Here is a 12,208-nt window from a genome sequence, read left to right as displayed (position 1 = left end):
CATGGAGAGGGATCAGCCATTGGAATGGGCTGCCCAGGGAGGGGGTGGAGTCACCATCCTTGGAGGTGTTTAAGGACAGACTGGATGTGGCATCAGTGCCATGGGCTGGGAACCACGGCGGGGTTGGATCAAGGGTTGGACTGGATGATCTCAGAGGGCTTTTCCAACTCGGCTGATTCTGTGATTCTGTGATCTATGATTAAAACACCATCGTGCCTTTTTGTCAGGACAAAGCCCCCCAGAAACACATTTTTCCTCATCTCTGACACATAATCATGGAATCACAGAACAGTTTGGGTTGGAATGGACCGTAAAGATCATTTAGTTCCACCCCTGCCATGGGCAGGGACACCGTCCACTATCCCAGGCTGCTCCAACCTGGCCTTGGACACTTCCAGGGATCCAGGGGCAGCCACAGCTTCTCTGGGAAATTCATTTCAGGGTCTCCCCACCCTCCCAGCCAGGAATTTCTCCCTAATCTAAATCTCACTGCTAGTTAAGACACAGAACTCCCTGAGCCATTCCTGCCTCCCTCACACGTTTGGCCATCCCTGGTGATGTGATCTGGCGCTTCTGGACCGACCTTCAATGCTGCACCAGGCAACTTTATCCTTCTCTGATGCCATAATATGTACTCTGGACACATTCTTAACCCACAGGCTCGCCCCAAAATCCTGAATTTAGGGTGTCCACCTGACTTCCAGGTGCAGAACCAGCAGGCAGCGATCGGCCATCTCCTGGAAAGACCTGGCCAGCTCACTCAGCGTTTGCAGGATCTGTTCGGATGCAGGGAGCTGTTCCATGCTGGAATGGCTGTCCTGGCCTGGAGACATGGCTGGAAAAGAGAAGACAGAAGAGATTTGTGACATCCTTCAGCAGCTTTACCACCCACAGCATCTCATCTGCTCCCACCCCAAACACGTGCGTTCTCCATGCCTTTGGCTGAGCAATAACGGCTCTAATTTGATATTTAACATCTACTGTGAAGCACCAAAGTGCTTCTGCAATGGATTGAACTCCAAAGTGAGCCTGAGGGGGTTTAATCAACCCCCAGGATACGTTTGCTTGGGAAGATATTGCTCTGTGATGGGTATTGCTGCAGCTGCAGAATCCAGGATCATTCATCTTGCTGGAAAGAGCTGCCTGGGAGCCAAAGCACAGCTCCAACAGGTGACAGGGTCCTTTTTTTAGTCACCACAGGCTCCCCCATCCGACCTCAGGTGAGTCTTTACTCCCTCAGAGGCACCTGGGAGGCTTTTCTGGGGGGGTTTTGTTAATAAAACACAGCTCTTGGGCAGCGAAGCAAAGCTGTGACCTGGCCATGGAGCAACTGCTTCCTTCCCACCGAGACCTCCAAAACACCACCTGGAATTTCTCCCAGCCCTGAGGACATTGTTCTGTCTCTGAGGGGTTTCAGTGCAGCTCTAACTCTGGAACCTCACCCCTTATATTTTATCCACTCACCCTGAACCTCCTCCCCAGCAAGAGCTGCCCCTTGAGTAAGGGAGTGAATTCCCTAATAGGAATAACACTCTGTTACCTCACATTCTGCCCTAATTAGAGGAAACACATCCCAAATTCCTGGGATCAAGGCCTTGCTCCAGCAGCACTTTAGGACTGACATCCAGCCTACATGATTAGCAAGGTTTGGGATCGGGCTGGTTCCTCTCACACAGCTTCCACATGAATTAAACAATGAGACTGCCAGGGATCTCCTGGATCAGCAAGTCCCATCCCCACAATCCCTGTGTCCCAGGGCCTGGAGTATGAACTCCTGGGCCATATTAAAGCTGGTCAGGTTCCTACCCCTGCTGGCTCCTTCCAAACATCGCTTCTCCAATTGGGAAGTTAAAATTTGGGATCTAATTTCCAGCCTAAAACTTGCTCATTGATGTTTTACGTTCGGTTCTTTACATGGTAACATTCCTGTTTTCCCTATGGAGCTCTCCATGGCTCTCTGGAGAATCAGTGAATCATTAAGGCTGGAAAAGCCCCTCCAAGATCATGGAATCAAACCATTCCCCAAAGCCATCACTGATCCACATCCCCAAGTGCCACATCCATATGGATTTTAAATCCCTCCAGGAATGAGGACTCCACCCCTGCTCTGGGCAGGACAACCCTCTCCACGAAGGAATTTTCCCAAATATCCAATCTGAACCTCCCCTGGCACAACTTTCCTCCTGTTTTGTCCCTTGGAGGCTGATTTAGGTAAATGTCACTCCAGGCTTGTTTGTACAACCTGCTTTGGGAGAGGAACCTTCAATGAGCTTTGGATTTGCTCCTAATTTAATTAGGAGTAAAATATAACAAAATTAAATTTTGCTTCTAAAGTTAAATCACATCCAGCCTGGAAAGAGGAAAAAAAAAAAAGGAGATAAAAAACTCAAAAACGTTTTTTGTGTAAAACAAATTGAAACGGAGGTAAAAATATAAGAGGGAGTTGTACAAATAAAGGAGGGTGGCAAAGCCAGAGGGAAAGATTTCACCCAGGGAGAGATTTCACCCAAGTGCCTGAATGTGCCTCTAAATGTTCTGGGAATTAAACCAGAGAAAAGTATGGAAGGATGAAGCCATGGAAAACATGGAGAGCTGGAAGCAGGTGATCTTTGGTGCCCGGAGAAGCTGTGGCTGCCCCTGGATCCCTGGAAGTGTCCAAGGCCAGGCTGGAGCAACCTGGGCTAGTGGAAGGTGTCCCTGCCCATGGCAAAGAGTTGGAATTAGATGATCTTGGAGGTCTTTCCAACCCAAAGCATTCTGGGATGACTCTGTGGATTCCCCTCCCTCAGCAGCTCCTGCGGGAACACGGTGAGAAATTCAAAAACTGCTGGAAATAATTCACTGGCCTGGAGTGTGGAAGAGAAATAAAGAGGGAAATGAGAGTGACAACCCCCAGGGGGAGTGGGAATGACAGGGATTCCCCCTCCCCAGCACACCCTGACACTCCTCCCAGGTTTTCTCTCTCCTCACCGAGCTCTACCCCGCAGAGAATATGGAATTATCACCGAGGGGGTGATGGGATTATTTGCACAACCTCTAATTTCCAGATCAGGGTGTTAACAGATGACTCTTGGAAGCTGCTTTGGAAGAGCTGTGACATCTCCAAGTGACACTGGTTTTCCCTGGAGGGGGGCAGGACTTTTGGCTCAGGGATCAGATCAAGGGATGCTTTTTTGGTCACAGCAGAAAGCAGGAAACCTCACCTTTATTATGCACGAAAAAACCACCTATTTTGAATCAAAAATCCTACATTTTGAGTAGCTTTTATCAGCCTGGAGATGGACTGGCTGCACGAATCATCTCTCTTTAGCAGTGTCAGGGCTCTCGCTCCAGAGATTCCGCCCCGGAAGGCCCGGAGATGGATGGACCCATCATCTGAAAAGCAGGAGTCAGCTAATTCCTGCAGCAGGCAGATACACACACCATTTTTCTCCTCTCCAGAACTCATTTACAGCACTTTAAGTGAAGCTGTAATTATATTTGTCAGTGGAGGCGAGAGGAGGAGGGAGACGGGGACGAGCTGCTCCTTATTTAAAGCCTGAAGTCCTTCTGGGTGTTCACAGGAGGGTCAGGTGGGGGCTTGGGGGGGATGAAGATGAATTTCTCCAGCGGATTTTCACTTTTTGAGCTCCAAGGAAGCCTTTCAGAGCCCATCAATTTTCCTTTGGACACCCAGGAAGGATCATTTCACAGCCCACGAGAAAAAAAATCCCCGTTTCTTTAAGTCTCGCTCGAGACGGTTTTTTACTCCATCATCCTGGGCACAGAATGAGCTGGAGCAGCAAAAAACCAAAATAATCAGAGCCTGAATTATTAAGGGGCCTGGAATAAAAAAATGTGATTTGGAGCTGGCTGTGGAGTTGGGCAGTTCTTTGGGCAGAGGGTGACACCGCCCGGGGCCGTCTGACCCACCACCCCTCCAAGAAAACGGGAGAGAAGCAAAAAAACAGCAGAAAAAGCAAAAAAACCTTGAAATACCAGAAAAAAACCCCCAGCAGATCGGCAGCCATCCACTTCTTCTTCTCCTTCTCCTCTTTCCTGATCCCTTTCCTCACCCTCCATCCCTAATCCAAGCTGAACATGATCCCAAATTGGCCAACACGACACCTACTGGTGGGGCGAGCGGCGGCTTCGCTCTGTTGGTGTTTTTATCACATTGAGCCTGGATTAATTTGCCTAAAGTGAGCTTTCCATGCCACTGGATAACACAGCTTTGCTTGGAATTTCTCCAGCCTTGCTGCAAGCACAGCCAGGTTCCCTCTCCCCGAGGAAACAGGGAATGAAACTTTGCCTTTTCATTCCGGCAAAGCGGAGAAAAAACCAACCCGATGCCCTCGTTGCCACCCCTGATTTCGATCCTTTGGCGACTCAGAGCTCTCCTGACAGGCTGGGCCTTGGAAATCGATGGCTGGGAATCGCCAGAGCTCGGGAATATCAAACAAAACCTGCCTTGTTGCCCATAAACAACCCCCTGTAACCACTCGAGGGCCGTTTCCCACCGCGGACGGATCGGAGCGATGGAACGGCACGAGGAGGGAAATCAACCCAAGGAGACGAGCTCTGAGCCTCAGGAATAAACCCCCACAGCGCTCCCTGCAGTTGCTTCAGGCTCACAGAGGCGTTTTACAGCTTTACTGAGGGGAGAAACCCTCTTTTTTGGGAAAGAGAGGCTGTTTGAAACGCTTGCTGTGCCCCACCGCAACATTAAAGGCCAGTTCGCAGCTTCCTAAATTTTAATGCCTGACCCCCTTCCGCTCCAGAAGAGGAAACTCCAAAATAAGTGCAAATATACCCTTAGAAAAGGGAATTTTTTATGGGTTACGTGTCAGACTAAGCCTTTAGAGCTCAGGATTAACTCTTCTCCCTGCTGGAGACTTTTCCGGGGATCTCACGAAGCACTTTCTCTTTCTGTGCTTTAGTTCCCAGTGTGGAAAACCTGGATAAAGTGCTTTTATCCATCACTCCCATTCAAGCTGACTCAGGTCTCCACATCTCCTTTTCCTACAGTTTTTAGCACCACCAGGTGATGATGCCACTGGGAGACAAAATTACTATTCAAACACCTACCAAAAAAAAAAAAAAAAAGGAGAATATCTGGTTATTTATAGGGAAAAAGCTTCGGGTGAAGTCGGAATAATCAGATAGGTGATTATGTGGGGTTTTTTTAGAGGAGATTAAAGTACAGTGAGTGCATCAAATTCAACATCAAGGGCTTATTTTGGGAAGATTTCCGAAGGAAGACGCGTTCCAGGAGATCTCTGCCTTCGGAACCCAAACAGCAGGAGGAAAACAATATATTTTTAAATATATCACTACAAAAAAACCCCACCTCTCTTTCTGCTAAGCCACTATCTGTCACTCTGGGACACAGCTGAGGAAAGGAATCCCAGAATTCCCAGAATATTCTGAGTGGGAAGGGCCCCACAGATGCCACTTGGACCAATTTTTGGCTGCTGGAGCACCATTTGAAGCTCCAAGGCACAGCTCAAACTCACTACCACTAAACTGGTCTAGTTTGGAGATCTCAGAGCTGCAGATTTATAGGAAAGGTCTGGAACGAGCCATAAAATCTGGAACTGGGTTTTGACTCTCCCAAAGTTCACGAGATTCCTCCCGGAGCTCCAGGGATTCGGGGAAGCAAAGCTGGATTTTGGGGTTGACATCTTCCCTGTGCTTCTCAGAGGGGTCAATGTTGGGACCTCCTAGATATGGTTGGATGTTTAAAATGTTTATGGATTGATTGCTGCATTGCTCCTTTTCTACCTGAATTGTTCTTTTTTCCAGAGAGTTTAAATAGAAATAAAGCACTAAGAGCAAGAACATCTCCCAAGACTTCCAAGATCAGAGAACGGACCGTGTTGGAAGGGACCTTGAAAGGTCATCTGGTCCAACCTTCAACATTTCTGGCACCTGACAGTTGGATTTTGGGGGTCAGCTGTCTTCTTCCTGCAGGATCCAAAGGGAAAGGCAGTTCCAAAGGATGGTGGCTCTGCAATTCCATGCTCTGACCTTCTCTTCCACAAAGATGGATCAGGTCAGCTCCCGACTCCACCACGAGCTTGTCTCTACAAACACCTCCTTCTGGAGACACTTCTGGAGGCAGGAGTGGGGGAGGTGATGAGCAGAGGTGATGACAGCACTGAGTGTCCCTTGGAACAGCCCAAATCCTCCTCCTTGACCCTGATCCCTGTAAAGCTCTGGGATATGGGGAACATTTATGGACACAACATTTATGGACAGACCCCATTGGACTGACAGAGAAATGCTGGGATCCTTGTGAAAACAGAACAAACAGGACAGTTGCAAGAGGTCAGGACCCTTAAAAACAAGAGGTGGGAGGATGGAATTGTCTAAATTCCACTGGTCTGGAATTTAAATAAATATAAATAAATATAAATAAATATAAATAAATATAAATAAATAAATAAATCTCAGCTTTTACTGGGATCAACGGGGAAAGCACTCGCTGGTGCTGAAGGGGCAAAGTTCTGCCAACACTTAAAGGACAGGCAGAAGTAAAGAGAAAACAAGCTCAAGGAGAGCTTGTTATTAATATAACTCACAATAAATTCCAACTAATAAATCCCATTTTCGAGTGGAAGATACTTAAGGGAGGGATTTTCCCTCGCAAATCAACTCGGGGTTTTGGAGAAGGAACAGCCAGCACCCAAAACCCGCGGGACAGAAGCCAAAAACTGAAAGCTGGCCCGGAGAAAACTTCCTCCCGCGGCCTCTCCGCCCTTCACGTTAAAATTCAAGCAAAGGGAAAAAGGGGACGAAGGCAACGGGCTGGAAAAACTCCTGCCGACCTCGGTGGGTGATGAGCGGCGATAAGAAGGACGACAAGAAGGACGGGCTGCAGAGCCCATCAGTTCAGCAAACACCGCTGATGAGGGAGAGCACAGCCTGTCAGAGGTGATAAAGAACAGGCTAAACACTCTATTAGTTTTTCATTTGGGGAATTAATGTTTTTTGTGGCCGTGCAGACGCTCCCCCGGTTAATGAATCGTCTCGTTAGCGCTGCCCGAGCTCCTCGCAGCATCCATTTCCCCGGGAAATCAGCGCTTCGGAAAAAAGGCAATGACTCCTCAGAAAGGGAGGGGTTGCTTTTCCATCCCTTTCTGCAAACAGGCAGCCTTGGGAGAGGGGTTATTGTGGGGGGAAATCTCTGCCAAAGAAAGGGGAAAAGTAAAAATCTGGCGGAGGTTTGAGTTTTACGTCGCAAAAACCGACTGGAAGCTTTGGTGGCTCAACACATTCCTCGAAGAACTTTGCGGTCGAGGCTGGAAAAGGCTCAAAAATCACCCAAAACTGCCTGGTTCATTTAAAAACCTCCAAAAAGCAGGTGTTTGTCACTGTTTTTTCACTGGAGGAAGCAAAATTGGGCAGGGAGAGTGAAGGGCAGGAAAACCATCACAGTGGACTTCGGGGTGGAAGGATCTCCCTGAAAAGTCCAGGATTTGCTGTTCCAGGGCTCCTCAACTATGAAATAGCCCCTCTGTGTTAATTTTTTTTCCTCTTTGCAGTGATTTATAATGTAACTCTTCCCTTTCTTACCCTTCCCGGAAATATTATTTCTTGGGCTGAATTCCATGAGCTCAGAAGTGACTTGATTTCCAAAGCTCAGTAAAAACCCTTTTTTTCCTGAGTTCTGGAAACTTTTTTTTCTTTTTTTTTTTGCCTGTTTGGAGTTTCCCACCTTTCTCTGGGCTTGTTTAGCCCAAACCAGCCACGAGCTTCACCTCATTTCCATTAAAAACAGGGCAAAATCCCAGCTCCAGCGAAGTCCTGGAGACACTTCCATCAACCTACAGAGAGCCAAAAACTCCCTCCCCCTCCTTTTCCTTTCCTTCCTCGATCCTGAGCTGGACCTTCTCAATTTTTCTGGGTATAAACTTGTCCTGGGAGGGGTTGTATTCCTAGAAGACCCTTCAGCCTCCCAGTCTGGACTCACTGGAAGAGAAAGGAGTAAAATTCCTGAGCTCAATCCGTGTCCTGATGGCAAAAAGCAAAAACTGCAGGGCCAAGGTGGGAAAAGAAAATGTAATTAAAATAAAAATACCTGAAAGATCATTTTTTTGGACTGTTGAAAATTATAGATTAATGATTTGGGGGCTGGGGTTTTTTTATTAATAGTTTGCAAAGCAAGAGGAGGAGCAGCAGGGAGGTCTGTGCTGGAAGACAAAGAAGAATGGAAGAGTCTTGTCCAGGAGGATATTGAGGAATAGGAATAGGAATATCCTCGGGAATAGGAATATCCTCGGGAATTACAGAGGGTTTTCAAAGGTGGGGTGAAGAGTGGGAAACCAGGAAAACCAGGAGAACAGGCAAGCACCGAGATGACTTTGGTGGCAGCAGGAACATCAGCTGTGTTTGGAATCAGCTGCACCAGCCTCCCAGTCTGACTTCTCCCCAATTCTTACTTATTTCAGAGTCATTTCCCCCCAAATCCCATAGGATTTAAAAGCTGGTTAGATCAGAGTGATCCCAAGTGGTGACATCAACAACTGACTGTGCTTTGGAGTCACATCACTGAGTTTTTGGCCATTATTTTGCCCCTTCCAGAGCAGAGGGAAGTGTCACCTCTGCCAAACCAAGGACAAACAAGGAGGACCTTCTGCTGTTAAGGTGACACCACCGAGCCGGTTTTCCTTCAGGAGAGATAAAAGGATCCCAATAACTGAACCACCAGGAGCGGGTTCTTGGGAGCTCTTTCCACAACCCCCACGATTCGCTGGAATTGCTCCTCGTCGAAAGCCTCGCTAATTAGGGTCACTTATTTACACGACAATCCCCCGCCTTTAGGGCCGGCGGGTGGGAGGAAAGAGGGACGGAACGCGGGTAATTAGCGTAATCACGGGGCTGAGTTAAGTGCTGAGCCCGCAGGCACCGGGAGAGCATTCCGGTGGTGTCCCCGATCCATGAATGCAGGAGCCAGGTCAGGAAAACCACCTCTCGTTTCCTGACCTTTAAATATCGGATGTAAGGCTGCAACCACTGACCCGTGAGAGCAGCTCCGCTGCGGAATTCCAGGGGAAAAAACAAACAAACAAACAAACAAAAAAGGCACTGAGAGGCACCAGGAGATCGCTTGGGCAAGAAAACCAAAAGAGCTTTTAGTTGCCTGAGGACTGTGGGGTTTTATCCCCGAGATCCAGCAAAGCTGACCCGTATTTAAGCTGGGAAATTTTAGTGCCAAAGTTATAAAACAAAAGCAGAGAAACCTCCTCGTGCTCAGTTTAACCAGAACAGGTATTTTGTTGCCAGGAGGTCTTGGAGGTGGGTCTGAGCACTTTGCCATCCCAAAGAAATGATCCATGGTTTTTGTCCTCTGAGGGCCAAGGAACCAGCTGGATTCTTGTCCTCTGCCTGAAGTGGTCACAGAATCACAGAATATTTTGATTTGGACCTTAAAGATCATCTTGTTCCACCTCTTGCCACAGGAAGGCACACCTTCCACTAGCCCAGGTTGGTTGGGACTCTGAGCAACCTGGCCTTGGACACTTCCAGGGATCCAGGGGCAGCCACAGCTTCTCCGGGAAATCCATTCCAGCCCCTCCCCACCCTCCCAGCCAGCAATTCCTTCCCAATATCCCATCTAACCCTGCCCTCTGGCACTGGGAAGCCATTCCCTGTGTCCTGTCCCTCCAGGCCTTGTCCCCAGTCCCTCTCCAGCTCTCCTGGAGCCCCTTTAGGCCCTGCAAGGGGCTCTCAGCTCTCCCACCTGTTTGCAGCAGCTTTCCTAAGTCCACTTGTGGCTTCTATTCAAACCACAAATGGTGATTAATCAGCAGGTGATCCCCGATGGTTTGGTGTGGGTTTGACAGATCATTTCTCCGTGGGTGAGGATGGCAGAGCTCCCCTGTCCTTGCCCAAGGGTGTTCCCACCTGGGGGAACCCAGGACTGGAGGCATTTCTTGGTTAAGCAACCAGCCCCAAGCACGTTGGGGGGATGATGTTGGGGTTTGTAGCAGCAAGGGGAGAACACTGGGCACCTCTGCAGCATTCCAGAGGTGTGGAACAGCAACAGGCTGAGGGTGGGATGGACAAGAGGGAGCTGGGTGGGTTTAGATGAGCTGTGGCCATGCAGGAAAGATGCCCAGGAAAACCTTTTCCCTTTTGGCTTCCTCTGGTTCTTCCCTGAACCAACAGGACCCGAACGAAGATTTGAACCAGCAAATGAACGCAGACAATGCAGGCACAGCCCTGAGATGGGAAAAGAGGTTAGAAATGATCTTATTATGAAGGTTCAGAGCACCTGGACAGGGGTTTTGTGCACTTGCAAGAAGAGCCCCAACCGTTCAGGGGGCGGAAAAGAAGAAACGCTGGGAAACGGTGCTCGAGGAGCTCAATTGGAAAGCTGTCATTTAAATGAAGTTACACTGAAGCAACAGGTATTCATCAAATAACACAAGCACTCGAGATGTGCCTTGTTAATTTAATGGCAGATGTTCTGAACTGGGGAAGAAATGGGCAGCTTTTAGTGCTTCAGAAAGACACTCACTTTTGTTGCAATAACAAAGCAACAGCTTTCACCAAGTCCTTGCCCTGCATGAGGTCAGGCACGTGTTGATCATCTCTAATGTGGCTTTTAAATAAGGTCCTCTATTAATAGATCTCTAAAAAAAAAAATAAATAAAAAATCCCCCTGAGCAATCAATACAGGGAGATGTGTCACGAGTTCAGGGACAGGGAGGGGAAAAAAGAAATCAGCTCCAACCTGAGAGAAATCCAGCCCCCTTTAAGAGCTGAATTCGGTTCATTAGAGACACCAGGGTTAAACACAAAGCCCTGGCTGAGTTCAGCACTGCTGGGTGGCCTGACTGGGAAATGAAAGGCATCAATTTTACCACCTGATTTTTCATCTGTGTTCCAAAACCCCCCTCCCCAAACCGCTCTGGCAGCAGGAAAAGGGCCTTGGAGTGACTGGAAATTACAGCTCCTTTCCCTCTGGCCGAGGGGGATGAAGAGGCTCTGCCATCAGTTTTAAAAGCATCGCTTTCAGGAGTGGGGCAGGATAATTCCCCTCAGCCATCAGAGCCCATTCCAGGGCTGGGAAGCTCCAGGAGCCAGGGAAAAGGAGAGTTTGACCCTCCAGGGGCAGGATGGCCTTGATGCTTTGATGGCCTTCACTAAGGTTTGGAGAGCACTTAGAGATCTGTGGCTGGAAAATGAGATGCAAATGCTCAGTGTCATCATTAACAGTGGCAGGGAAATGCAGGATTTGGGGAAAAGCTGGAGCACGACCTGTTTTTTCTGCCTTTGAATGAAGTTTGTAGCTCACTTGAACTGCTGCAAAGCTGGGGGTGACGTGCTGCCCACCCGCAGAGGAAAAGCTGAAGGCACTTCCTACACAAAGCCTTTGGTTTTGGGGTGAAATTACCCCTGAAAAGGAGAAAATAAACTGCTTTAGACACTGCCTGGATAAAGGAGTCCAGAGGCTGAATGGCCTCAGGGTCTGTTTTTAAAGAGATTTTCTTTTTGTGGAGAAGGCAATGGCAGGAGAGGAGGTGTCAAACTTCAGACTGTTGCCAGAGTCCTGTTTTCCTGGGTTAAAACTGTTAAGGTGCTAAAATGGGGTGATTGTTCACTGAGGACAAGATAAGAACATGATAACAAGATAAACACATACACTGAGCAAATCAAGGTTTATCTCCCCAAAGGGGTTGATGTGAGAGCAACTCCTGATTGGGAGTTTTGGCTGCTGAAGTTTGAGACCTGGATTTAGGGTTTGTTTTTTTTTTTTGGTTTGGTCTTTTTTTTCCCACGGGGATGTGTCTAAATTTTATTTGTTTATACCCTTTTTAAAGCACAGCCTGTGAGAGCAGAGCGAGCCTTGTCACCCAGGTATGGATCATTAAACAGAGCTGGACACAGGGTACAGAGAGAAAACCTTGACTTCCAATAAACCAGCTCGAAGAGAAAGACAATCCTGTTTTATCTGAGCTCTGGGAGCTCAAGAGCAGCCCTGGGAGAAGGACTTGGGGGTGTTGGTGGGTGAGAAGTTGGAGATGCCCCAGCCCAGAACCCCCCTCTGCCCTGGGCTGATCCCACAGCGGGAGCAGCAGGGCAGGGGGGGGATTCTGCCCCTGGGGTGAGACCCCCCTGCAGAGCTGCCTCCAGCCCTGGGAACAACATTCCTGAAGGATGTGGAGCTGCTGGAGAGAGTCCAGAGGAGGCCCTGGAGCTGCTCCCAGGGCTGGAGCCC

The 12,208-nt window shown here is 48.6% G+C and overlaps 1 protein-coding gene across 1 annotated transcript in view; it reads right to left on the bottom strand.

The window, feature by feature from the left end:
* EXOC4 (exocyst complex component 4) overlaps window positions 1–12,208 on the bottom strand; it is a 303,657-nt gene that overhangs the window by 29,374 nt on the left and 262,075 nt on the right. The window contains exon 16 of the mRNA XM_017807724.1: window positions 694–835. Coding sequence (XP_017663213.1) covers window positions 694–835 — 142 coding nt within the window. The remainder of the gene's footprint in view (window positions 1–693; window positions 836–12,208) is intronic.

Source organism: Lepidothrix coronata, unplaced genomic scaffold, assembly GCF_001604755.1.
Source record: "Lepidothrix coronata isolate B3197 unplaced genomic scaffold, Lepidothrix_coronata-1.0 Scaffold20, whole genome shotgun sequence".
NCBI classification, from domain to species: Eukaryota; Metazoa; Chordata; class Aves; order Passeriformes; family Pipridae; genus Lepidothrix; species Lepidothrix coronata.
This window is presented reverse-complemented; position numbering and strand designations above follow the sequence as displayed.